A 27,454-nucleotide genomic window follows, 5' to 3' on the forward strand; every position below is an offset into this window, starting at 1 on the left:
GCCCTGCCCGGGTCCGCCCGCCTGCCCAGCACCCCCGAGCAGCGGCTCCTGGGCAGTGCCAGCACCGCCTCGCAGGGGGAAACAGAGGCAGGGAGGCAGCGAGACAAGAGGAGGGCGGAAAACAGCTCTGGGTTACTGAAACCAGTGCAGGAGCTGCCAGGACAAACGGAGCTTTAGCCAAAAATAGCTCGTTCAGGGTTAGGCTTTTTTTTTTTTTTTTTTTTTTTTTTTTTTTTTTTTTTTTCCCCTTTTTTTTTTTCTTTCTTGTAGTCGAGCGGCCGGGAGAAGTGCCCCCAGCGCAGCGCACAGCCGACCTGCCGGCCTGAGGGGCAGCTGAGCAGCCACGGCAGGATGTACCAGGGACACATGCAGGTAAGCGGCTGCAGGCGGCACACGGCGAGCTCGGAGCGGGCTCCGCTGAAACGTGGCTCTGGGAAGTTTCGGTGGGTTGAGCGGAGGGGAGATGCCACCCTGGCACTGTGCAACAAGTGACCTGGTACAGTGTGACCGTGGCATTTCAGCTCAGGGCCAAAGCGAGCAGCGTGCCTGCGGCTGGCGCTGCTCAAGGGGAAGGATGGCAAAGGGGTTCTGTCAACTTTGTAACTAGGTGAAGTTCTCTTGTGTATTTTTCCGTGTATGATGCCTGCTTGTTCAAACAGATTCAAGGGAGTATTCCAGGGCAAACATTGTTATGGCATGCTTTAAGTGACACATGTCTCCTGCCATCCTCTTGATGCATCCCATCCTGTATGTCAAGTGAAGGGCAAACAATAAGGGAAAAGACAGAGCACTTGCTTTGCAAAATCTGCAGAGGTTTCACACCACACTCAAACTGTCGATTTGCTCAGTGTGTTGTGTTTAAAGGTGATGGATTTCTATTCTTCCCTCCCGACGCGGGATGAGGATTGATTTTGCTAAGCCACGGAATGACTTTGTAGAATGAATTCAAACACATGGCAAAGAGACTTCAAGATTTTAGGCAGAAATCTTGTCTCATGATCCTACTGATCTACATCGCCTTGGCAGAATACACCCCTCCTCCGTAAAAACATTCTACTGCCTTGGACCTGGTGGCTTTAACCTTGACTCCCGCTCTCCTTCACATGGCTCTTCCTTGGAAAGCCAAGTCTGTTTTGAAGAAGGAGGAAGTATCAAAGTGGAGTAAAGGTTTACACCGATCTCCCAGATTTGTTCTTTTGCTTTGGACCCAGTCTGGCTTTGTGTTCATTGCCAGGAACGATCAAATGTTTTTATCACGTACAGTGGCAGCAGCCTTGATGTGGTGTTGTTAGCACTGAGGCTGTTTAGAGAGGAACTGCAGCCTTAGGAGGTGCGAGCTGACCACTTCTGTTTGGTGTGACTGCACAGCATTTAAATACTGACTGAATGGTCATCGGGGACATCAGGCAGTGTCAGAGCCAGGGTTGTGCACGATATACATGAGTTAAGAGAGGACTCTGATTCAGCACTACCTTCCAGAGCTGAATGATACCAGTTACTCTTTCATGTTTGTGTTACCTGATCGCAGCAGTGAGAAATAATGTGTCATAATACCGCTTGTAATTGAGAGCAAACAGGTTTAACAAGAGGTGAATCAATGGAGGGAATATGCATGTTACTGTTTGTTTCTGATAATAAGGTTAAAACACAAAATCAGTCCTGAAACTAATGCTACTGAATTGGACATTGCCAAGTAGGTATTTACATCCTTAAGAAAGCAGAAGTTCTTTGCTGTGAGTTATATATTGCGAGGTTTCAACAAACATACAACACTTTATAAAAGGAAATCTAATGGAATCTTGAGGTGTCTCACAGCATTGTAAATTTTCTGAGTCATCAAAAGATTGAAATCAAACTTGCAATAGGAAATAAGGTCAAAGCATGCAAATATATTGTGACTGGTGTCCTATAAATTTTTTATTTCAAAATAATTTTATTTTTCTAGCCCAAATATAGTTAAATTCTAACCAAATTCTCTTAAAAGGCTTGCTGAAGTAAAAATACTGTTCCTGTTGACTACACTTGTAATTGTGAAAAACAAAAGCCCACCTGAGTTCATAATCCAAACTTTTAAATATATTTTTATCCTAACAGGAAGCATTAATGAGCTTCAGATAACATCTACAAAGCCTAAAGCCTTAGGAGAGATTTTCATGTTTAGTATATACTTAATTAGAGCCTTTAAATGAGTCAGACAAAGACAATAAAACGCTAATTTCTTTGCAATGAAATGACCTACTGTAATGTTTATTAAACCATGTTGGAACATAAGCTAAGTTACCATACAAATACGGTATCAAACCTCATGCTAAGAAAAATGTTGGCATATTTTAGGCATTACAGGTCCTTTCTTACTATCCCAAGACTTTTTGTAAGACTTGTACTAATTTAGGGAGAACTGTTTGCATTACCTGTTAATCTAAAATAAGATGAACAATAAACCCGTCCCAATTGGGGTGGATAAAGTCAGACACATAAGTCAGCACCCTGGACTCCTAAGCGAAAATAATCTCATTTTTAAGGCACTGAGCCCTTAATAGAATTTACGGTTCTTGAAGAGAAGGTGTAATGTTTAGCTGGGTAAACTACACTACCTGGCTACATCCAAATGCAAAATGATGGGCCAAGATATAATGCCTGATACTACACTCTTTAAAGCAATTGTTCTTCTGAAGTTATTGGGATCAAATGTAGGATCTGACTTAGAATTCCAGTAATCATTTCCCTTTTTCCTACTGTTCTGTTCTCAGATGTAAAAGTGAAACCTGCAGAATAAATTCCGTAGTTCATTTATTTTAAAAGATGTTTGCAGAGCCCATGTTTCACTAATAAGCTGCTGTAACTCAGCTAATTCTTGGAATACTTCTAAAATGGGAGAAACCTAACAACTGTAACAAGGTAATAAGCATAATTACAGAGATTGGGAATTTACCTCTCTTGGAGAGGCATCAATCCTTATCAGCTTCAGTGGGGAATTTCTGACTAAGCTCAATAAATTGTACAAGTAGATTAAATATACTTTGCATTTAAGATCTGCTGAAGTCCAGCACTGAAACTACTTTATTACATCAGGCCATAATGTGCATATCTCTTCTTAATATTTTGTTTATAGTACAGAGATTAGGTTTGTTGGGGTCTTTTTTCCCAAAAATCAGAAAATCACCTTGTTTATTCCAAAGACCTAGGTTTAGATTTTCTTCTTACTATTTTCTAAATGAAGCCTCACAACACAGAAATACTAGAGAGGTCCTAAGCCGAAATACCAAAGGCAGTTAAAAAAGATATCAAAGGAAGCTATGTCCTGCCTCCACATTCCCAGGTGCCTTTCTGTAGCATTTGCTTTTGTGATACTTGTGCACCCCACGCTTTCAGGTAGAACACCAGGAAAGAGGTGAAGTGGCCTTCCAGAGAGCCAGCACCACAACCAGCACTAGGATGCAGAGAGGTCCAGTGCCACGGGAGCTCTTTCCAGGCTATTTCACCATCATAATGAGCTTTAGCATTTGATTTTGCTCTGTTTACCGACCAGTTCGGTTTGCGCAGTGACCGCGCGAAGCAGAGCAGGGACTGCCGTGGGTCCTGAGGCTCCAGCTGCCTCCTGAGCCCCAGGGGTGAGGCTTTTGCATGAGCAAGAGAGCTTCAGATGAGATGCATGGGCTGTTTGTCTACAAATGTACAACCTCAGTTATGTAAGAAGTCCTGTTTAATTCAGTAAATGTAGGCTCTGACTGGATGGAACCTGATTGGGACAGGAGCACACCCTGGGATTCACAGATGAGGCAGAAGAGCCAAGTCTAAAAGCTAAACTGTACAGGTGAAAGAGAGTGTTTGTCTCTTAGGATAATGTGTGCAATCCTGTGTGCTGTTTTCCATCTACAACAGAACAGTAGCAGACCAGATGGAAGCAGAACATTCAACCCCCAATCACTGCTCTAAAATGTCTGTCATTTTAACAACCAACTATAAGATGTTTTAAGGTTTTTACAGTATATTGTAGACCTGGTGCCAGACCTCCTGTTGACTTTTATGAAAGTTCTATAAATGAACAGGGGGCAAATTTCAATCACAGAATGGGATTTGCACAGCATTTGACTTCCTATGAAATTCAAAATAAATGCTTTCAAAACTGTTTGCCCTGATGCTGTATTTAGTCTGCTTTCCCCAGCACAAATGCTTGAGCAGAACAAGTGCTTTGCCAAATGTTGGCATGGGATTTTACATATGGTAGTGTTGTGTTTCGAGATGTCTTAATTTAGACAAAGCACAAATCTTGACCACACAGGGGTATCAAAGTTCCTCTGGCGCTTTTTTGCAGGAGCAGGTTTGTTAGTCACGATGCCTTGGCCAAGTTCCAGATCAGATAGTTTGTCTCCTAAACTTTTGATTGCATAGGCAATCAGCTTCATGCCCTTAATTTTTGTGTTGTGATATTTAACATTCTACCATTGGCACTTTGTATTTACATGAAATAATCCATATTAATCATTCACGTTTCAGTAAGATTTCAGTTGTCAAACACATACCTGTATGATCGTAGTGGGTCTGCAAAAAAATAAGTATGTATACATGAAAATTCCTGCAAGGTGGAACCTCAAGGGCTTCACATGTTTTGGTGGGCCTGAAAAGCACTGCTAAATATTTTATAAAAGACATTTTTATACTGATTTCTTGGCATTTAAGACACACTAACTCGCTGAGAAAAGGGAAGCAGAACAGTCTCACGATTAACTGCAGATGCAAATCCCATTTTGGTTTACTTGGTAACCTATTAAAAATACAGTGTTGGATACACTGCTACCTAAAATAAATAACCCCGAAGCAATTAAACAGTTGTGAATAAAAAAAGAAAGTAATGTTCATTTTTACATTAATAAAATGGTCTACAAAGAATATGCACAACGTAAAATTGAATTCAATGCTAAATTGAATCTCCTCTCAGCTGTAATGTCAACATAAACTTAATAACTTTAAGCTACAAAATTTTAAAAATCTGGGCACATGGCTGGAATCCTAACTGATCTTTAGTGGTGTCTATGATTCATAACTCCTAGCCTAGCTAAAATTCCATTATGATAAACTGATAATATTTTATTATTACAACTCTTTTCTAAAAGTACTCACAATACTAGGGCAGTGTTTATGGTGGTATGTTGTCTATTTTGCCTTGGTATTTTCCAGTATTTTAGTAGCAGCTCTACCAAGTTTTGAACATCAAGACTATGAACTGCTTATAAATTGAAAAAAAGGTAAAAATAATGAGCTCACTTTCATAGAATGAAGTTCATTCAAAGAAAGTAGATGATAAATTGTGTTTGGCGAAGGCACAGACAGAAACTGTAAAAATTGTGAGCATTTGCAATGCTGGTAGAGAGAAGTGTTCCATGAAGCTGTTAGGCAGTTTTACAAGAGCCTAGTGGAAAATCTTGCAAAGGCTCAGAAATTCTTGGCTCGTGCTATATTTTTACTGGATGTAAATTAGGAAGAACTTTTACTAACTAGATAAGGATCCACCCCTCTATTCTGTAATTAAATTCATTCAAAACATAGAAAAACAACAGTCCTTAGTGTAGTCTCTGTCATATATTAATATAAATGTTAGTCTAAACCCAGTATATAACTTTCACCAAAGAGGCACTGTTTACTCAAGAATCATGCTGTACTTTCTTTTTTTTATCTACCACTATTGTCACAATTTACTATGCAAAGGAGGAGGATAAAAAGTTCAGATAAAGTCCACCAGGTGGATCAGGAGGAATTGTCCAAATAGAACAAGGGGCATGAAAGGATGGAAAAAATAACGCATATGGAAATTTAGACTTTAGGAAATGCAGTCTCATAACTTGGCTGTAGGATGTTTTGTAATTTATAATAGTCTTGTATCTAAGTAAGCTTTAAAAAAAAAGGTGTTGATGTACAAACCAGGTCCATTTAAAATCATCTATCCAGCTTAATTTGCTACTCTTTTTGCAAAAGTTAAACACGAAAAAGGTAAAAACATTGAAATACTACTTAGAATGAATCTACCCAGTGCACAAAGTACGTACTAGTTGTTTGTGTCACAGAATCTAATTTTGCACAGTCTATTTCAGAAATAGGTGATCCTGCAAAACTGAGAGAAACACTTGTCTTCCAAATCAGTGTCATGGCATGTAAACTAGGAGGTGACTTTCTGTAGCTGTGGATTTTCATCATTGTCCAGTAATACTACTAATAAAATGCCTAAGGATCATAAAGACTGTATTCAGCAAATTTTTCTACCAGGTTAGAATTATTATAAACAGTCTGATATTTCATTGCTCTGCTCTCAGGCTCTTGAAGTTCTGAGTCATTGGTACATGAGTTTTACTTCCAGTGGTTTATTTGCATTTAAATAAATTCTAAAATATCAAGTAAGTGAAACTCATTATACACAATGGAAAAAAAAATCCATGTCTCATCAGTTTACCCATGCCCAGAAATGCAAATCACAACCCAAAGTTTAATGGTAGCCCCCGAAGGTGATTTTCCCAAACTTTGCACGATTAGTCATGTGTCAGCATTACTGCAGTTCCTCTCAAAAAACGGGTTGTGCTGAACTTCTGTAGGTTGGCATAGTAGATGTAAGCATTAAGTTTTCTTCCTCTACTTCTCCATTGCCTGTCATGACACTCAGATTTGCCACTGCTTTGCCTCTCATTGTCCTGTTTGTTGATTTTCTCCTCCTTGCTCGAGTTTGAAGGCTTTCATGAAACGTTTTGCCTCCTGCCACATTTGTGCTGTGTTTTCCTTCCTGCTGCCCACGGCAGGGCACCCAACTCGCCCAGGCCATGACTGCTGCCTGCAACAGGGGCCGAGTCCCCTCTCAGCAGCACTTGGTCACAAAACAAAAATGTTCCACAGCCAAGGTCTACTCACTGCCACAAGTAGAAGGAAGTGAACTGATGGTGAAAAATTTGGTTACCAGCAGAGCTCCCTCTTCACAAACTGTATGAAGATTAGGAAACAATAGGGGACTGCCACGAGAAGGGAAGTAGCCAGGTTTAAAAAAAACACCTGAGTTTTATCTACAACATTTGCAAGGTAGCCCTATGCCCATAAACCCACTTTTCTCACATGCTTCTCTATTTTGGCAATCCCTACAGGAAAAGAGCCACACTAAAGTCTTTGTGAGTTTCTCTGTAAAATGTGGAACACTCTAATGCTTCATGTTCACTTGTCTTAGAGCAGTCTACTGTCTTCTGGTAACTTGAACTGTTCATTTCATAGAATTTCCTTTTTATACCTCTTATCCCGATACAGGTGTTGAATACAATTTACCAATACCTTTGGACAGCATTTTTCAATAAAATATGCATTTGGAACAAAGTAGCACCTATGCATTTAGAACAACAAAAGCATGTGTGATAAGAAAAGTACTGTGCAATGAATTAAGACAAATTACCATTCTTGATTACATTAAGACTTCATTTGCTGTTAGGAGATACATAAAAGAAATTCAGATGCTCTTGTCCACTGACATTTAGAAATGAGACCTTCAGAATTATTTTGACATGCATTTACTATCAATCATTTGGCTTTATAGACCTTAATAGTTTTCAAAAGCTGAGGAAACAAACTTTAAAATTTGTCTTAACAAGATTAGAGCCAGCTGTAACTTAACCTTTACATCAGTGAATCTAATTGGAAATTACACTGATGTAAAAAACAGAGTAATTTGCTTCCAAGCCTTTTTCACATTAATTTCTGTCTTCCCAACGTCACCAGTCAGGTTCCAAAGCTACAGTGTCAAGTAGTGAATACAGCATTTCCTGGATAGGGGCAGGAAAGCAGTCACAAAATACGTTTTCAAATTCAGCATTTTCTGACTAGTAGGCGTATCAGTAAAAGGTCCAGGAACTCTTATTCATTGTTAATTAAAAATCAGTTGAGGGGAAATACTTGCCCATTTAAGTCTACTCTGAAATACAGAAATATATTTCTTGATAAGTAATACTGAATATTAGAGTTTAACTTCACAGAGTTTCCTATGGTCAATTTTGCTAATACTAATGTAGGAATAAACGAAGACCACAGTAAATAGAAGCTTCTTGAGTACTTCTGAGTATTATGTAAAACTGAGAGTAAACATCACATTTTTATATGATAGTAATCTGTCAGAGCCTCTTAAAATCTTAATAGGAATATCTGAAAAAAAAAATCATGTTTTACACAAAAGAACAGATTCATTTTATTTATGCTAGGTAGAAGATGGCCTTAGTCTTCAATATGATCTTGGACACCATTGTCATAGGAGTAATGACAGAAATGTGACAGAAGTGATTAATGAAATAAAAAATACAGCTTGACATGTGTCTCATCAAAGTGACAGGTTATTTCTGTTGTCATTCATGGAAGTTTAACAAGGAATATAATTTTCCAGTTGCAGGCTTGAGATGTACATGAGATCTTTCATCTTCTGCTATATGTTGTCTAACACTCCTTTCAAGAACCAGGACAATTTTAAGAAGGCTTTGAAAAAGGAGCACAAGAAAGAATGATAGATAAAAGAAAGAGGGAAAATTAGGATGTACAACAGAGAAAACAGTGCTAAGGAATGGAAACCAGGAAGTAAGTGACTGCTGGTTTTGTTCTGAACAGTAGAAAACGTCTTTAATATTACCACTCTACTCAATCCAGGTAATGCACACAACATGGCAAGTTATATACAGCTGGAACGGATGCATAGAATTGCCTGAACCTGTGCAAACAAAAGAAATCTGAATTATTAGAAGACAGCTAGATACTACATGGAAATAGTGAAAGAGCAGTAATCCCTGGAGCACTCCCGATAAAAGATTACATGCTGTTCAGGGAAGACAGAAAACCAAAGGTGTTGGTCATGTTAAGAACCTGGACCCGAAGAAAATGGGCAAAAATTCTGTAAGAAGCTTCAGAACTAATATTTTCAATTGTTAAATTGTTAAGGTTATGCCTTGACACAGAGAATGGAGAATACACAGGGAATGGAGATAGTTTCTCATAGGCAGAAGGAAAAAGTATAAGGTGCCTAAAGTAAAGCTTATTTAGATCTTAGAAGTATATTAATCATTGGAAGTTTTTTGGTTATCTGATGGAAAAGGGGGAGGGGAGCAAAACATACTCAAAGTGGCATCTGTAGTATGGATAACCTAATTTATGGTGCAAACCCAAAATGTTTAAGAGGGTTTGAATTCTTCAGCTATTACAAATGTGTTATATTAAATGGAGACTTGGTATAAAATATGTTATATTTTCTTATTCATAACAAGAAAATATATTCTTGTTATGAATCTGAACAGAACAACAGAAAATATATGAGATTTAAGATAAGGTGAGAAAAGTTGTAAGACAGCTAACAGCCCGGATATCCATATGGCTATCCATAATCTCCAAGGTTTTATGGAACAGACTTCAAGGAAAACTACACATACCTAGACAAAGAAAAAAAAAAAAAAAGAAAGAAAGAAATGCTATTTGAATTTATCAGGAGAACATAATGTCCAACTAACTTGACAGCATTTTCTGTTATCATAACGGGGTTTTAGGCAAGGGAGGTATAACTGACTTGATCTATATGACCTTTGGTAAGCATTTGTTATGGTGTTACAAAAGAAATTATTAGTGAAGCTGGAGAAAGTAAAGAATAGTAGTAAATCTGTAAAGAGGGCAGGAAACTCATTCATGGGGAAATGAAAAATAGAGCATTAAAGGAAGGACTGTCAGCCTGAGGAAAGTTTAATAGGGAAGGTTTTTGTGGATCACTGTTGGAAGTGGTTGTTTGTGATGTTTCATCCATAAATGTAGCAGAAACAGGAAAATGGTGACTACATTTGTTGATTACTCAGTGCTGGAAAACATTGTCAATATTGGGAAAGATTCAGTACTGCTGAGTTTTGGTCACTATACAGAGGATCAACAATAAAAATATGATTTCATTTAACACTACAGTATAGTGCTGATCATCAATAACAAAAAACCTACCGTAAGACATGGACTATAATATAGAAATTGCTGAGAAGAACAACTTGCACATACATAATGACTATAAGTTGTCGATAAAATACATCCATAAAAAAGACAGATGCAGTTCTAGTTTTAGAAGAGTTTTTTCCAGAATAGTCAGGAAAATATCAGTGCCAGTTGACAATGCCAGTAGCAGATTTTCAGTTGAGAATCTTTTACAGAAGAGAGGCATGGAAACAGGTCCAAAGAAGGATGATCAAGGAGAAGGCAAAGTCTATCTTACAAGAAAAGACCAAAAGATTTTGGCTTATTCCATTGAGCAGAATGACAGCTCAGCAGGACCATAATCACAGTATGTAAATGCATCAGGGAGATAAACACCAGATATGGAAAAACCTAAATTAGCTAAGAACAAAACTGGCACAGAAACAAATGGATATTAACCAGCTGTGAATAAATTTAGGTTGGAAATTAGAAGAAAGTTTCTGATCATTAGAGCAATCAAGACTTCCAATAGCCTTCCAACTGGAATAGTGGAAGCAAAAGAACGAATTACTTTAAAGATGAAACACAGTTTCTGAGAGATTTGGTATGACATGCTGCCTATGAGACCAGAAGATTGAACCTCAGTAACCCAGGAACAGCACCTTCCTTGTCTTAACAGAATCATGGAATGGTTCACGTGGGAAGGGGCCACAGTAGATCATCTGGTCTCACTTCCCAGCTCCAGCAGGGTCATCCAGAGCACAGGGTACGGGATTGTGTCCTGATGCTTTCGGGGTATATCCAGTGAGGGAGACTCCACACCCTCTCTGGTCAATCTGTCCCAGTGCTCAGTCACTGCACAGTGAAGTTCTTTCTCATGTTCAGGTGGAACTTCCTGTGCATCAGTTGCCTCCTGTTTGATTGATTGGCACCACCAAGAAGAGCCTGGTCCATCCTCTTGGCCCCATCTCTTTAGATATTTGTGCAAATGAGCGAGGTCCACTCTCAGTGGCCTCTTCAAAGTCATCTTCTGAAGTTGCCTTCTCAAATTTCTCTGACTTCAGCAGAAACACACCCCAACTCCTGTTCAGAAAGACCAAAATACTCAACTTTGAGAAGTCAAAAATCTTCCTGTTACAGCTGTGGAGGCTTGACTGTCTTCACAGTGTTACTAACCTCCTGTTGAGACCCACACAGGCAGTGACAAATTAGTGCCACTTTGCCTAGTCCAAGACATCATTTTGAGTCGACCTGAGCTCTAAAGTTTGAATATTCTCTCTGCCAGCTTTCTTATCAAGTCTCCCACTCATCTGAACTCATGGTTTTGCTTCGTATAAAACCTTCTTAATCAGAGGAAATGTATTTCTCCCATACAGCTAAACTCAATGTTTCATGTTAGAGACATCGAAGCCTTTCACTATCTCTTATTCATGTTCCTGCAAGTGGGCACCGGGGGCTGGAAATCACCAGCTGTGTCAACATTGTGTAACAGGAGGCTTAAATTTATTTCAATAATAACCAAATTTTGTGTGCATAAGGATGTAAAATAGAACCCATCAGAACCAGCAGAGATATTTTCCCTGACATCAGATGAGCCAGGACTAAGCTTTTTTTCAATTACCACTGGCTCACTTTTCTCTCCTAAGCTCCAAAAACAAATGCATTGGTTATTATTTAGAGCATGTGGTCTTAAATAAGGGAACTCAGTTTTCTGTTTTGCAGTCCTAGTCAGGAAAACTACTGAACTCACTTTGGACTGTTCTTTTGGAAGGGATCATAAAGCCACGTCTTAGAGTCAGTGCTCTGTCCCTGTAATGAGTCAGAAGATTATTTCTGAATTGATTTAGGCTCATAAAAGTATTTCAGGATCTGATTTCTGGGGTTCCTGTCCCATCTTATATCTGTGATTTGCATCCCACAATGTATCAGGGAGACAGATGTCCCTGAACACTCCATCACAATCTGATAATATCATTACAGCCTTGCAGCTCTTGGTCATAATCAGTTCTATGCTGTAGTGTACTCTGCTACTCAGATCTTAGAATTTCAAGAGTCACACCAGCAAAAGACTTTCCAAATAGGTGAGATCACTGGGTATTGGCTAGGCAAAGATATGCAAAAGCATATCACTAAATTTACTGAGCAAGGGAATAAGTACTTTTCCCTGCCATTGCACAAAAAATGAATGTTTATTTCCAAAGTGTTTTATTGTTGTCAAAGAGAAACCAAATTTTACTACCTTTTTATCAAGTTGTCATTGACAAATACCAGAAATAAAATTGCAAATAAAATTCCAGATAATTAACTCAGACTCATTAATCATCACAGAAAAACTGTGTATTCAGGTTGTTGCATATAGATTCTGTATATTTGCTAAGCACCAAGCAAAGCAATTTTTTTGTGACTTTACAAGCAAGTACTTACTATTCCTTTTTGCACACAGACATGCTCAAGTTCCATCCTGTGTGTCATTTGCCGAATTTGAGAGCAGATATTACTGGTGTGGCCAACCAGACAAGATAGACACAGACTAGAGAGACCACAAATATCAAACCTGAGTTTAGCAAAAGGCTACAACCTATGTACAGAGTGTTCCCATATCTGCAAATACAAAACAAAGGACTAGTAAGGTTTTTAGCGACTTTTATACAGCTCTGTTAACAAGGAAATAGAATTCTTGGCTTGCACTAATACACAATAAACAATCAACATTATTTTTCAACTCTGATGAGTTTGATGTCTTCATGGTGCTTTCAGTATATCACTGCCAGCAGGCTGTCTTTGATTTCTGGTCTTTCTTGCTAAAACAAAGAGTTCTACAAATTAAAGTCTCATCTAGCATTTCAGACAAGGAAGTAGTTTCATCAGCTGCACATTATTTTGGACAGCAGTCTGCAAGGAGTACAGTAGAAACATTTACACTCATCTGCAGGTAAAAACTTACATAACACATTCTGGTGTCTGTTTTATTTTGAAACCATAGAGATGATGTCTGAACTATCATTCCCACTTCAGCTGTGACAATTAAATACACATGTATCAAAGAACTGCAGATACTTGAAAAATACTCCAGATTTACTAGTCAAACACAATTTTCTTTCTAAATTTTTTCATGGGTTTTTTTGATTCTTTATAGCTGACATGTCTTGGAAAGGAACAGAACCACTGCTTAAGAGTTCAACTGCACTTGTGATTTTTTTCTCCTCAAATCATTTTCATAAAAGAAAAATAAATATGTTACAAACATTACATTTAATTCTGCTCTGATTTTTGTTTACAGGTTCTCACTAACTAAGAGGAGAAGCAGTTATTTAGTGTATCTGGTTACCATTTGTTTCTCTGCAGCATTAGTTTTGTGCAGTCCCTCAGAATTTGTGTTTATTGACAGCAAAATAATTTCTGAAATATGAGAAGCATAGTTTCCAGAGGAAATCCATTGCAGATTTCTGTTCTGTGTCACCTTCTTATTAATACTTAGCACTGGCAGAGAACCATGGCAGCAACTACTCATATACTGCAAGATTCATTTACAAAGATGCTGCTCAATATTTATCTACTGCCCATCCAGTGAAATCCTGAAATCCCAGTTCTAGTGAAATCAGTGATAAAGATACCATTAATTTCAGCGCAGTCAGAATTTTATTAAGACTCTTTCACAGTCAGAAGCATTATTCCTTGCCTCAAAGTAGCCTAGAAAGGGATATCTTCATTCTGTAAACACAGAGAAACGAGGTACAGAAGCAGGCTAAACTCTGAGGATTTATAACTGTTTACACTCCGTTTGTATGTGGCACATGCAGGTTTTGTCCAGTAACTGCCTGGGTCCATGAGTAACCTCCAATGGTTATGGCAGAACTACAGAGGGATCTGGAGTTAACTTCCTGCTTGGCCATTGCCACAGATTTTCTATAGGAACTTGGACTTACTGTCCAAGGCACTTACTCTCACTGTGCTTCTGGTTTCTATCAGTAACACAGGAATAAAAGCACTTTCATTGTTATAGGATGGTCTCCAGATGTATTAAAACATATAGAAGCAAATGCTCATCCAGTTATGGGGAGCACTTTTATTTTTAATTACTAAGGCAATGTTTTAGTCTTATAAAAATGAAAAGTCTTCTTAAAAATAACCTTTATATTGAATCCAAACTTTTTGCCAGATGTCACTCAGAAATTAGAGTGTAACCACATAGTACAGGATTCAGTGCCCTCCATATAACTGAATTAGTAGGGGAGTTGGAAAATACATACAATAATGCAATCCCAAATTCAAGAGGGCTCTTTTCAAAACATGGAAACCTGGTCAAGTAAATTTAATTCTTCCTTCTGGCATATTGCTGATAAGACATGGACACAACAGTGATTCATGGGAGGGAAGAGAAGCAGATGAGTGCCACAGTAACAGAGAACCCGGTGTGGGTAAGGAAAACTAAAAACAACAGAGGAACTCTGAAGCAAAGTCCAGTCGGGAGCGTCGTGAGCACAGCACTGGAAAGGGAGGCAGGATGGCTTGACTGAACCCCAGCCAGAGGGGCTGAGGAGGAAGAAATCCCATTCTGAGCCAGGCTCAGCAGCTGAGCGAGGGGTCAGAGTTTTAGGAGTAGAGCTGGTTGAACATGTATTTTAGCAGATAGCACAGGAACCCCCTGTGATTTTATCCATTGGTTCTTGTAAAACTACAACAAATCTTTTTGCATCACTGTGTCCCAGTCTAATCCCATCTATGCCTGGCTAATCAACTGTAATGCAATTCATTCAGTGCATTACCTCATAACTGTTTATACTCCAAATCCATAACAAAAGAAAGAGATTCAATGGAAAAGCGCTGTGAGGCCACTCTTGATTTCCACAGATCAGTTTGCTGCACTGGGCCACACTAGCAGAGTCTTCAGGAGCAAGCTGACCTTGCTGGATTTGCTGTTGCTTACAGTGAAAGATTATTCTGGTTTCTCCATTTTTCACATATAATGCAGAAAAATTACAATGTATTGCCCCTGGCATTTTTTCTAAAATAAGGTGATTTGGCTTCAGAGTGGCTTTCTAAGTCTAATAACACATAATATGATAATTATAAGAGGGCAAGGAACCGACTGGTATTGAGAAATTGCAAAAAACCAACTACTGTACTGATTGAGATATTCAAAGTGTTTTTTCAAGATACAGAGTTGTGAAAAGGTATGAAGCAGAAGAGTTCATTCAAAGGAGAACCAATTTGAATAACTCTTAAGAAAAAGGCCATAAAGGGGGGACTGTCAGAAACAACACAGCACACTATGTGGAGCATGGAAGGGATGTTAGCACGGTAATAAGCACACATATCAACTGGAAACTTTGAAGAACATAGTGAGATAACCTTCTCAAAGGCTGATACCTGATGAAAGAGCTAAAGGCCTCAGAAAGAGGCATTTTCTAGAGAATTAAGATATTTTAATCTCCATAACTACATTCAGAGGCAACACTTTGGTGGACACTGGAATTTAAGATTTTTTCCTTTATATTACTTGGGACACATCCTTGCCCATGTGATTTTCAGTTTATTACAGTGTCCAAAAGCAGCTGTGAGAGGGGCCAGACAGTTGACACATGGCCCCAGTGGCTGGAGCACTTCTACAGGAGAAGGAATATGCCAAAGGCATCCTAAATATCACTGTGGTCACCAGCTGCTTTAACAGCTCGTATGAATCTCTGCCTGCCCCATGGGCAGAGGATGTGTACATTCACTTCACCCTCTTTTCTCAAGCTGTGTTGGGAAAGACAGTTTCAACAAAACCTGCTGTTAAAGACCACAGTTTTTGCTTTAAGTTGTGAGTTCTGAACACAGTTCTTTGTCATTAGACTGACTGAGCTGTAGGCTACTGCTTGTAGAATCCCAGACCAGCTCTCCAGGGAGGATCACCAGTCTCTCAAAAAGGATAATAAGGAAAGATGTGATGATACTTGGACCTCAGTTCCCTAGGGATTCTTGTTTAGGAGGAGAAAGGAGTCCTGAGTTCTTTTTTCCTCATTAGGCTGCACTGCCTTTAGAGCTATTACTACTAATGATACCAAAAATTATCTGTAGTGGATCTTAGAGATGGAAAATAGAATCAAATCAAATAGATCTTGAGTGGAATAGATCACTGCAAGCTGCTGAGCTGTACCCCACCCTGACATCTGCACAGTCCCTTTTGGTTAAAAGGATGATACAGATGTAATTAGAAGAGAACCTGATGGAAGATATTAATAAAAGCTAAATAAAATAATGTCATGGATTAATATTGAGATGCTATTTAGGAATAAAGGAAGGGTTTTTTCACAAAATGCTGAAATAAACCATTAAATCCAATCATTTTAAGAGAAAGCTACATAGCTTTTTTAGGAAAAAGAGAATGAACAGAGGGCACTGCTGCTGGCTAGGTGTTTGTTAATTTTTCATGTGAATTTATTGCATATGTAAGTGATTGAATTAGTAGCACTGACAGGAACCCAGGCACAGTAAAAGCTTCCTGCTACTGACACAGCAGTGCTCAAGCTGTGCACTCCTGACCATTAGCAGTCCTGCTGTGGAAGCCCCGAGCCTGGCTCTCAGCACAGGCTGCAGAGCTCACTGGAACGGGACCGAGCGCGGCGCCCTCCGGAACCAGGGCTAGGATGAGACCACTCCACTTTTTTAGATTAATGACCTCATTTGGACTCTGATGCCAGGCTCCAGGGAAGAAAGTCCAGTGCAAGCTAATATGCTGCCAAAATACTGCAAGGTAAGTTTAGGGGAAGAAATGGTTAAGAGGATTTTGTATTTTGTCGTAAAGAGACTAAATGCAAACGGGAGTCAGGAACAGGCAGCTTGCAGGAGAGACTGTAAGGTGCAGGAATCAGAATGTTTTCTCACCTTTGGAAAAAGAGGGTCATTCCCAGACACTCAGAGGCTGAGCAGTGAGATCTGGATCTTCTGTCACCGAGCAGTACATTGGTTCAGAACAGCGAGCCTTTGAGAGCAAACAAGGGGAATATAAATTGCATATCTAATAATTTAAGCATGCGGCTGTGTTGCCAAATATTACCATCTAAAAGGAATATAGGTATAATGGCTGCTGTGAAGTCCTTAGGGAAGGACTTCATAACCTTTTGGGAGCCCTTTCCTCCTCCCCTGCAACGTATTAACCTTTTGACCACGTCGGTACGTAGATGTACATAACGAAACGGAACATGCAGACAGTTACAGTTGGGGAGCGGTAGGAACAAAACATCAGGGATGCAGGATGTTGTATGAATTCTGTATCAAAACCTCATAGCCAAGAATAGATACAGAGCTAAAAGAAAAAAGGTATTTCTGATGTATTATGAATGTGCAGATGAGCAGCGATGGAAAAACATTTCACCACTTTCTTACGAACGATATTCCTGTGTGTCAGAATGTGACAACCTAAAAGAACGAATATGAGCTTTTTGTATGAGTAGCACTGCTGGATTTAATGGTGCTGCTAATGGAGTAAGATTTTTCTTGGAGTAAGGGTGCCATAAACCAGCCCTCAGCCACCACTTCCTGTTTACTTGTGGTTTACTCTCTAGAGCAAACCCGTGGTTCTCTCGCTGCAAATTACTGCTTGTTACAAAAAAAAAAAAAAAAATCTTGCTTAGTATTTTCCTTTTCATACCATTCATTGTCATGGAGGGTTTTCTTTTCAAGTCAGTCATTTGACATGTAGAAGAATGAATGAATGAACTTTTCTTTGATTAGAGTGGTACTCTGCTCTGCTCTGCTGAGAGGTAGAGCTTCACTTAACATGCTGTTTTTCAGTAGGTCTAGACAACCTCTTCTAAAATTTCATTTAGATATCATTTGTAATTCATTTGAACAATTTTAGTCACTGAGTAAAGTTGCTTCAGTATTTTCCTTTTTATTGAAAATTATTTCATTGCTGCAAGCAAGGTATTTTATTTTATGATTTTCCATATGGTTGATCCCAAAGGAGAAAGGAGGAAACACAAAAGAGTTCCAGATTAAATTCTAATCCAATTTAACAACAGCTGTAAGGGAAATGAGGACATATTAGCTACTCTAGAACCTCAGCCTCCTGGAAAAATGAAAGATGAAGCTGATCATACAGAAATTTTTAGTAGTTTAAGTTTTCACCTATATGCAAATGTTTAGTGGCTGCTGGAGACAAAACGAGGCAGAAGCTTCCATTGAACTTCGACATTGTACCAATGAAAAGGCTCTAAATAAACATACACTGAGGTGCACAACTAATAGCAAAACTAGCAAATGCTTTTGACATTTGGACCTGAAGTTACAAAAAAAAAAATTGTGTTCTAGCACCTTGACAGATTTTGAGGCTGGAAGGATCAATTTATTGACATATCATATGAACTCTAACATAATACAAGCTGATGGACTTCACACTTGACACAATTGATTTTCAAGACTATCATTTGAATGGGAACAGCACATACTGTGGAAAAGCATCTCTTTTAAGCTTAAAGTGATGGGGAACCTATTATCACTTGCTCAAGGTATTCCAGCAGTGATTCTCTGGACTGTTCAGAGTATTCTTAGCATCAGCAGCATATTTCTTTCATACACACACACAATACATTAGAAACTACCTTAGAGTGATATAATAAAGCAGATAATATTTTTAGAATTCTCAGGTAAGCTGTACTGTAATGAAAAGGTTTGAAATTATATTTATAGTCATGAAGAGTGCAGCTAACTCAGGACCTGTGTAAATAAGCACATGAAAAAATCAGCCAGAAGTGTCATCTTGTTCCCAGCTGTTTTCCAGTTCTCTTATAGTGGATAGAAGTGGCAGTTAGAGGAGTTGGAGGAAAAACCCTCAAGGTATCAGCAGCCTCTTGTTCTATGTGGCACAAAATGATCTTACAGTGTAAAAGTGTCCATTGCCTCTGGAGGAACCAGGATTTCACCTTTAGTCTTGTGGGAGGGAATTATGGTCGCCTCTTAGAAAAAACAGCCAGGTCACATAATAGGAGAGCTGCTCTGTGGAGAAAATTTAAAATCTATTCACATGTCAGAAGTGTGTATCTCTGTATTACAGTAGGCAAAATGTACTCTACCTCCTCTGAGGTAGTTAAATCATACATCTATTTTAGCATTTTCTCAGAAAGTTCCTGCCAATGAGAGTTTTTACAGTCCAATTAACACAACAGGGAGTGACAGTCTCTAAGCCTGAAAACAATTCTCACTAACAGTGATCTGGACAAGGCTACAGATAAGAAGCTCCTCTCTTTTACATGGAAAGGTAATAAGGTTATTCAACCAGTTGCAAAACATGGAAGAACCATTTTTACCCACACTAAGAATGGAAGCAAAAGACAAGGAAGTTGTTCTTGTCAGTGAAAGAAATGGGTTAGCGTGTGTCCTTATTTGGGAAGAAGAATAATCAATATTTAAAAACACTGAACAGACTACACTACATTGCTGGAGACAATCCTCTCTCCAGGAGAGTGTTGGAAGCCAAGAAAAGACCAAAGGGAGGCTGAAAGGGGAAAACTGCACCGTGATGGTAAATCAAGGTGGTGATAAACACAGGCCAGAATAGCAGAAGCATTGACTCCACCACCAACCTCTCATTTCCCTGTTCGGTGGAAAGGAGAAACTACATACAATATTCCCCACTGCCACTGCTTTATTTCTGATAGCCAAGCCAATACTCCCAGCATTTAAAGCAATATTTCATGCTTTCCAGTTGCATTCTCTGGATTCACCTCTGTCCTGTGAACTCCATGAAGACATCAGTTTCCTGGGTTAATTCTCTTCTCATTTGTCAACATAAATAGTGGTAATTTCTGTGAAACTAATACCAAAATGAAGTGCACTGATTTGGAAATGTTTTGTGTACATGTAAAACAAAAATAGAATGACCTTGCCTGAAAAATACATTTCTAAATGCTTGAATATTTATGTGGACTAATCAGCTAGGAAATACTGAATTTCAGAAGCTTATATATTTCACACAGTATGACATTTAGTTCCTTTCATAGAAACTATTCAGTGTTGTTAATTCAAACCGAAATACATCTACCATATATTTTTAATGCTGGATTAGGACTTAAGGGATGTTTTTATTATTCCTTCATGACAATACAAAGGCAAAAAAAAATCCCTCTGCAGGGACTCAGTAGATGAATCCACTTGTTCATGAGGCAAACCCTACTTGTTTTATTTAGAACAGACTCAGCAGACCTCAGTGCAATGAATCTCTGCCTGGATGCTGTCAGCCTGACTTCGCTAAAGCAGCACCTTACCTTGAATTTCTAACATTTTGACCAACAACTTTTTTTTTCTCCCAAGTACTTTATTTGTATTTATCCAGCAGCAAAAGCTGATATATAATAATTCACCGACAAGATTGTGTGCCTGCACCTTTCCCTTGCAGCTGTATTTACTCAAAACAAAGCTATTCAAATGAGTCTTAATCAAGACATATCATTCTGCTCACTGTGTGACCAAATCCACTCGGATCCCCTCAGCTGGGAATGCCAGCAGTGAAGCCTCAGACAAGAATTCTGGCCAGTTCGCTGTCAGGGCAAACTGGATTCATTGGAAGGTGGCATTAATGTCACATTTTGCTGATTTAAGATTTCCCTGGATCCCCTAAGTACTCGGCAGAAGTGTTGTTCTTTCTGTGCCTGTTGAGCCATTGTTTGGAAGCTGATGGAGGAGCTCCTTAATGCTTGACACTTTGCTTTGGCAGCACAGCTCTTCCCAGTGTGCCCCACTGGGCACAGTGTAGGTCAGTCTGTGTCCTGCCCTGTGACCAGCTACAGCTGGGGGTCACAGGAACAGTTCCACGTGGAGAACAGTGTCAGTTGTTACCTGGAAATTCCCAGGGAAAGAGAATCCCTTTCTTTTAAAGCTTACTTTGTTACAATTAGGTGTGAAATTACAGTTAAAAATACTGGAAATTGAATTGCTAGAAGATAAAATAATTAAAAGCTTTATCAATAGCTACTGAGTGCCAGGTGTTTTGCTTAAGGGAGGCCTGTCTCCAACCTGCCATCCCTCAGTGTTATTTAAATAACATTTTGACAGTTCAGCATACCAAGTTATACTGAAGAGTTTTCACAGAAACTGAATGGGATATGTTAATAACCCAGACAGCCTGTGAGGTATTTGTGATTCCCAGTATGTCAGACTTGTTGGATTCTGCCAGGCTGCCCTGTGTAACTCAGTCAGAGCCAGCTGCTCATGGCTGTGTGCGAGTTAACAAAACACAGATGTTCTTAAAAAAAAAATCACTTTACTGAGTAATAGTACATGTTCTCTTAAATACTTACACTCCACTTTCACTCCATCACCTCCCACAAAAAATAGTGTCTAAAGTGCTTTCTGTATGGAGTGACTGTGAGCTGGAGTTAATTCGGTGCCTGAGACTCACCAATACATCAAACAGTGACTACACAGTGGAAAGAAGTAACAGATTTCCAATGGCTCCAACAAAATAGCTTGAACACCCTGCCATGAGACATGACCTTTTATCTTTTCACTTGAAGCGGTGGATCCTGTATATTTTGTGCTTTATGCACTAAAGAAAAATTAGAATGGGCAGATGCCAGAAGGAAGACAACCACTTTTTCAAACATGCCAGCACTGAGCAGTGAACTCTCTTTGCCAATCTGCAGCTGGGGGAACTTTCTGGTCGTTGGCATTGATCTGCACATCGAGCTCATGGCAATGAGTGGGCAAGGCCACAACTGCAGTTCACACTGCAGAGGCTGCACTGGTCTGAAACTTCTTAAAATAAATCCCTATGTATTTTATCAGTACAGCAATCTGAAGTGCAAGTGTCTTGAAAGATTTCTCGCTTTATCTAAAATATGAAATGTATTTAAAGAAGAAAGTTTTCTTGTAGAACTGGGAAGATAATGTGAGCTGTGTGGGAAATAAAGCTGTTTGTGTAAGGAACCTTTTCCAACCAATATACTTTTGAACATACTCAGCCCTGCAGCCTCAGTTACTTGGAAAATGTGGCTTTAACTTTGTGACTAATCTCCAATGGTACATTTAAGAATGAACTAGAGAAATCAATCAAAATCTGTTTTCATATGAAGTTTAGATCATTTGGATATAGAAGAAGCAAAGAACTTTTCTGAATAGGCAACTTTTATGACTAATGCTTCAGGCAGAGAAATGCAGGATTAAACAGAATCATTTGGAAGGTCACAGAAAGAGACTGCAAAAAAATTTCCATTCTCACTTCCTAATAGACCTATAATGGAAAAATATTTTGTGTTGTTATGAAAATTTGTAGGACTGTAACCTCTACATAATAAGAGTACTCTTGTCCCCAGATAATCAATAGCTGTATCTTCACTAAAGGTAATCACTAAGGCTAAAATTCTTAAGTGCGTTTTGGAAAAGCAAGCTTTTATTTAAATATGTACTTTTATATACATAACCAGAAAAATAAAATTTAAGGAGATCTACGATATTAATGCAAAACTACCAGCAAACACCAGAATATCATCTCCAAAACAATTCTAAGAATTATTCTTCTCTGTGTATGGACTTCAGTATTATTAACTTTCTCAAGTCTTGAACTTGAACGTTTAGTGTCATGCTGGATGTTACCCCATACAGACCACAGAGCTGGCAAATCAACAGTAAATCAACATTTCATACCAATATTTATTGGTGTGTTGTCAGCTTGGCATACACAAAAGATCTTTTATGGGGAACCCAAGTTGTTTGAAGAGTGGGTATTACTGGACACATGGTTAACTGTGCCTGTGAATATAGTCTCCTGTTTTCTGAGGTTCCCTGTGCCTTAGTTCCTCTCTTTATAAAAACACCTCAGGGACAGTACCAACCCATCTGGCAGAGGTAAATCCTGTGGTTAAATTCACTGATGCCTGGCACGTTCTCCTCTTGGATCCTTTGATATAATCTGAAATAGTACCTCAAAACAGTGGGAATTATTAGCTACTACAATATAGCCAGTTACTTAGTTTTTAAGGCATAGGACAGGAAATACTAAATCCACCATTAAAAATTATTCTGTACATCCATAGCTTTAGTCCAAGAATCATATACATACATACACTAAGAAAAATCTATTGTTTCAGCACATACACAGGGTTATGTGGGAAAACAGCTCAACCTGTTAAGAAACACCTCACATCAGCACTTTCTGCAGTGTGACCCAGCTACTTCATCTTAGTGAGCTTCAGCCTGTTTCCCTGGCTGGCAGTAGTGAGCAAAGAGATACTGAGAAAGAAAAACAAAATGAAAGTTGGGGTGAGGCATTAGCTTGAGAAAGCTGCAGAGAGAATCTCTGTAACTCCATTTCTCCCAGGTTTGCAGGCACTCGCCAGTGAACTGCAAAGGCCTGCTCATTTTCCACACATACATGCAACGAAAATTAAGTCACATAAGATTTAGTGTCTTTTAAAAAATACATGGGGACCCTCAAGCTACATTGTACCTAACAGGAAAATTATTGCAAAATTTCACCATTGCTGATTTATAGACATGGCCTGGATATGTGGTCTCCTCCAAGCTGTTTTGGGACTCAGACCCTTGGATCAGAAGAAAGCCCTCACTCGTTTTGTTGGTCTGTGGCTATGTTACAAATATGAGTTTTCAGTGCCTTTAATTCTTCCATTTTTACTGGTATCACCGTAATGACTTAGAAAAAATTGGTACTCACTAAATCTCATTCATACACAGGCAAAGAAGGGCAGATGTGACAGTGGTCAAAGGGCTCTGCCTTAAAATGCTGATGGGGGTAAGAAACGAGTGGCAGAGGGGGGAGCCCAGGTGTGGTTCGAGGCTGGTGTGCAATCACCAGGGGCACTGAGGTGCTGCAGAGACAAGTGCTGTACCTGCTGTCCTTCTTACATGTGTAAGGCTTTATCAGTAGAGTATCTTAAACAATTCTCACTTATTTCCAGGATGTCACTGGGAATCGGGTCAGTAGTTTTATCTCTGTCTTGTAAATGATAAAAGGTACAGAAAGAAGTCACTTTTCAATTCTGCACAGCAGACTGAGAGGTAAAACACATCAGAACTTGTATACCTGAATTTCAGTACCTAAATTAGGTCCCTAGGTGCCTTGGAAATCAGCAGGCTCCCTGTGAGAGCAAATGCAGACTATTCCCCTTACTGCATCAATGAAGTGCCTGTTGCTGGGTTATGCAAACAGCCATCCACTGACTCCAGAATCCTACTCAATAATGCTGCCTTTTTGATTCAGTCAGTTCCTTCCCTCTTTCAAGAGTCAGTGCCTCAAGGAAACATGGCATTTGCAATTCCAGTAAGGCCCATGCCATATGTGGGTGAGGCTGATCTACAGAAAACTCCAGCAGTCCCCCACGAAGCAACAATTTGTCTGACAAATTCATGCTTTTAGAACACAAACCAATTTGTGGTCAGCAATTTAATCAAATGTACAAGTTACATTTTCTATCACAAATCTTAACATTGCAGTCTCTTCATCCTGATGCTCCAGTGTACTGCAATTGTACCTCAAATCTTTCTGAAACACATTGTCTCTCTGCTTTAAAAGTGGTTCAGAAACACCAAGGAGAGCAGTCCTGAGCTGTGAGCAGAGAAAGCTGCACAGCATGCAGCGTTTTTCCACCTCTCAGATTTAGAAAATAGTTATATTAAAGTAGCCTCAAAGAGCTTTCAAGCTTCCTTTTTCAAAATCTAGCCTCATTTTAAAATAATAACTCATACGTGGCTAACAACCTCCAGGCAGTAATCCCGAGCACAATGTCTGAGAAATTAAGCTGAATGCTGCTACCCTACAGGTTATATTTATGCTAGTAAAAGGTCAGGGAAAGGGCCTGGATGCTGGACTCTAATAATCTCTTTTAGGCTGCCATAATGGTCCCTGACATGCCTTCACCCTGTGTGAGCTTGCAGTCTTCCAAACAATTCCCAGGCAGGATTCAGAAGGTGGCAGAGGACAGTGACCACTTCCCGTGGCAGTGCGGTAGGACAGACCAAAGAATGAGGCTCCAATTCCTCAGTCAAGCCCAAGAGACTCTGTTCAGAATACATCTTTCAGAAAACCAAGCAATCTTGACAGAAACAAGAGACAGACAAGCTGCTGCATTCCTCAGTGCATTCCCAGTTGAACAGGATGCAGCATTCACTTCAATCGCTCATGGCTGGGTGTGTTTTCAGCACTGGTATCTGCTTTGTCTAATTCATTATTCCTAATTGTATATCCCAGCACTAACTTCATGGTAATCACAACTTTGGAAGAAGCTTTTCATAGCTGAGAGGGAGAGAAGGTATTTTGCTTTCAAATCTCCAAACCGAAAATGTACTCATAGAAATTATAGCATGCCCATTATGCAAAAATATGCAGAATTATATAAAACAAGCAGTCAGCAGAGGGCAGGTAGACTGTGCTGATGTCTCTGGGTGATATGTATGTTGTGCTGTCTTAGCCATTCTCAGCAGTTGCTTTTGTCAAAGAAATGAGTGATGCTCTCTGGAAAAAATCAGAGGCAGTCTGATTTTTCTGCTCGTTGCAGATTTGTCAGTAAGAATTTATTTGACATACCTTTCCGTCAGACTGGGACACAGGGAGGGTTTATTTCCTACATAATACTCACCTGGAAAACACTGATACTACATGAACATTGGAGATTTAAAGACATTAATATTTACAAAAATTGTGTCTGTAATAGTTCATGTATATAGTGATTGTATGTCTCAAAATATCTGCTTAAGTTACACCAGTCAACTAAAGACACTTATTGTTACAAAAAAGTCCTGTTACCAACAAGACTTTTTTAAGATTACCTCCTTGAAAGACTGAGTCTCACTCTTGCTAATTAGATAATCCTAAAATCTACCCAGTTGTCTTCTAAAAACAAACAACAAAAACAGCTGTCCAAGGGGTCCAATCTAATTTAACGCTGTAAGGAACATCACTACTCTCAAAGCTATTCCTGCCTTTCCTACTGATGGAAGTGCTTGGGATCTCTCAGTGCCAGCAGCATGAAGTAATATAACTACTCTAGCATAGAGCATGACATCAGATCTGTCACTGCAAGCCAGAAAATCCATCACATTGAGGCTTTGTTCCCTCAAATAGTCATTTACTACGTATCATTGAGCTGCTTATTTAATATTTGTGCATATTCTTCAAGATACTGTACTGGACCATGTATCAGAGGCGATCTGTGCACAGGCAACTCATCTAAGAGGATGAGAAAAGTCCTAAATACATAAAGGAACACTTGTGTCTTCTTTAGTCATAAGTCCATCTTCAGTGCATGTCTGCTTTTGAGAGCTCCATGAGTGATATTTTGGAAAGCCAGCACCTGACTAGAGTGGCATTTAATGTTCCAGATCTTAGAATTCAGAGTCAGTGATGGGCTTGAAGTCCTGGGGAGGGGAGAGTCCAACACAAGGACAAAAGCAGTTGTATAGTTGTAAAACCAGAGTAGTCTTTGCAGATCAGAAGGAATTTGGTTCATTATGGGAGCAGTGCTGTGCAGCAGCACCACGGGCACAGAGTGTGTGAAGCAGGTGGGAGCTCCCAGCTAAGCTCAGGATTTTTCCCCTGACTGAGAGCCTGTGGACCAGATGTGCTGTGTTACAGAGCGCAAGAGAAAACAGAGGGAAGTCCTTTCCCTTTACATTCTCCCTGTTCCCCTCAAGGAAGGCTGTCTGGATATATCCAAACACAGTCACCTAACTGTGGTTTCTCAATTACAGTTTCCTCTCCAGCACACTTTCTAAATTGGAAGCCCAGGACAAACCCAATTGCCTTTCAAATCGGTCTGCTCAGCAAAGCAATAAAAAAAAAATCTCAGATGCCACACTGTCAATCAGCCTGGCCCTTACACAACTGTGAGCTCCACTCTTACATAAATGTCACAAATGCCATAATTAGTATCAGCTCATGCCATAGTGGATCAGAATCTGTGTTATTTGATCATTTGTTTTTGATCAAAACTCACTTTTGGAAAAGCAAAAAAAGATAAAAGTAAGAAAATTCACTTTGATTAGGACTTACTTTGCATAATCGTGATTACAAGATTTCATCTGTGTTTGCAAACTCTAACAGTGGTGTCTGACTTACACCTTACTGTACTGAGTAATTCCTAAAATAAGCATAAAATTAAAATCCCCTTAACTCTTGAAGTTTTAAAAGTATTTGGGGTATAGACAGTGTTTGACTAACACCTTCTCCCTTGGAGTTGTTACACCGATATTACTATTCCTGTCATGTTCTGTCAGTTTAATTGGATAATGACTGCAGTCAGATTATTGCCTTGTAAGTGCGTACAAGCACCTGACAATGTTTATGCAAAGAACCCCATATGCCTTGCTGGTTAAATGGGAACATCAGATTTGGAATGTGCAGCAAGGGCTGGTGAGTTGCTTCACGAGTGCAAATCACAGAGGAACGAGCAGGACAGAGGGTGAATTAATGAGAATGCTGATATCTGACCACTGATCACTGCTGCTAATGGGAGAAGTGAGAACTGATGCTTTACAGCACAAAGGCTGCTCCTGGCCGTGGCTACCCATGATCCAT

The 27,454-nt window shown here is 39.3% G+C and overlaps 1 protein-coding gene across 13 annotated transcripts in view; it reads left to right on the forward strand.

The window, feature by feature from the left end:
- The window catches only part of PEX5L (peroxisomal biogenesis factor 5 like), a 108,330-nt gene that overhangs the window by 942 nt on the left and 79,934 nt on the right, over positions 1-27,454 (forward strand). For 11 of the 13 annotated variants that reach the window (XM_042042474.1, XM_042042478.1, XM_042042480.1 and 8 more), the window contains exon 1: positions 7-372. In XM_042042474.1, coding sequence (XP_041898408.1) covers positions 352-372 — 21 coding nt within the window. In that variant the 5' untranslated portion in view covers positions 7-351. Of the gene's footprint in view, positions 1-6; positions 373-27,454 lie in introns of those variants that run through there. The other 2 variants (XM_042042471.1, XM_042042481.1) reach the window with 1 other exon arrangement.

This window comes from Corvus kubaryi, unplaced genomic scaffold (assembly GCF_017639235.1).
Source record: "Corvus kubaryi isolate FWS band 111438036 unplaced genomic scaffold, C.kubaryi_AGA036_p1.0 37397, whole genome shotgun sequence".
Classification (NCBI taxonomy): domain Eukaryota; kingdom Metazoa; phylum Chordata; class Aves; order Passeriformes; family Corvidae; genus Corvus; species Corvus kubaryi.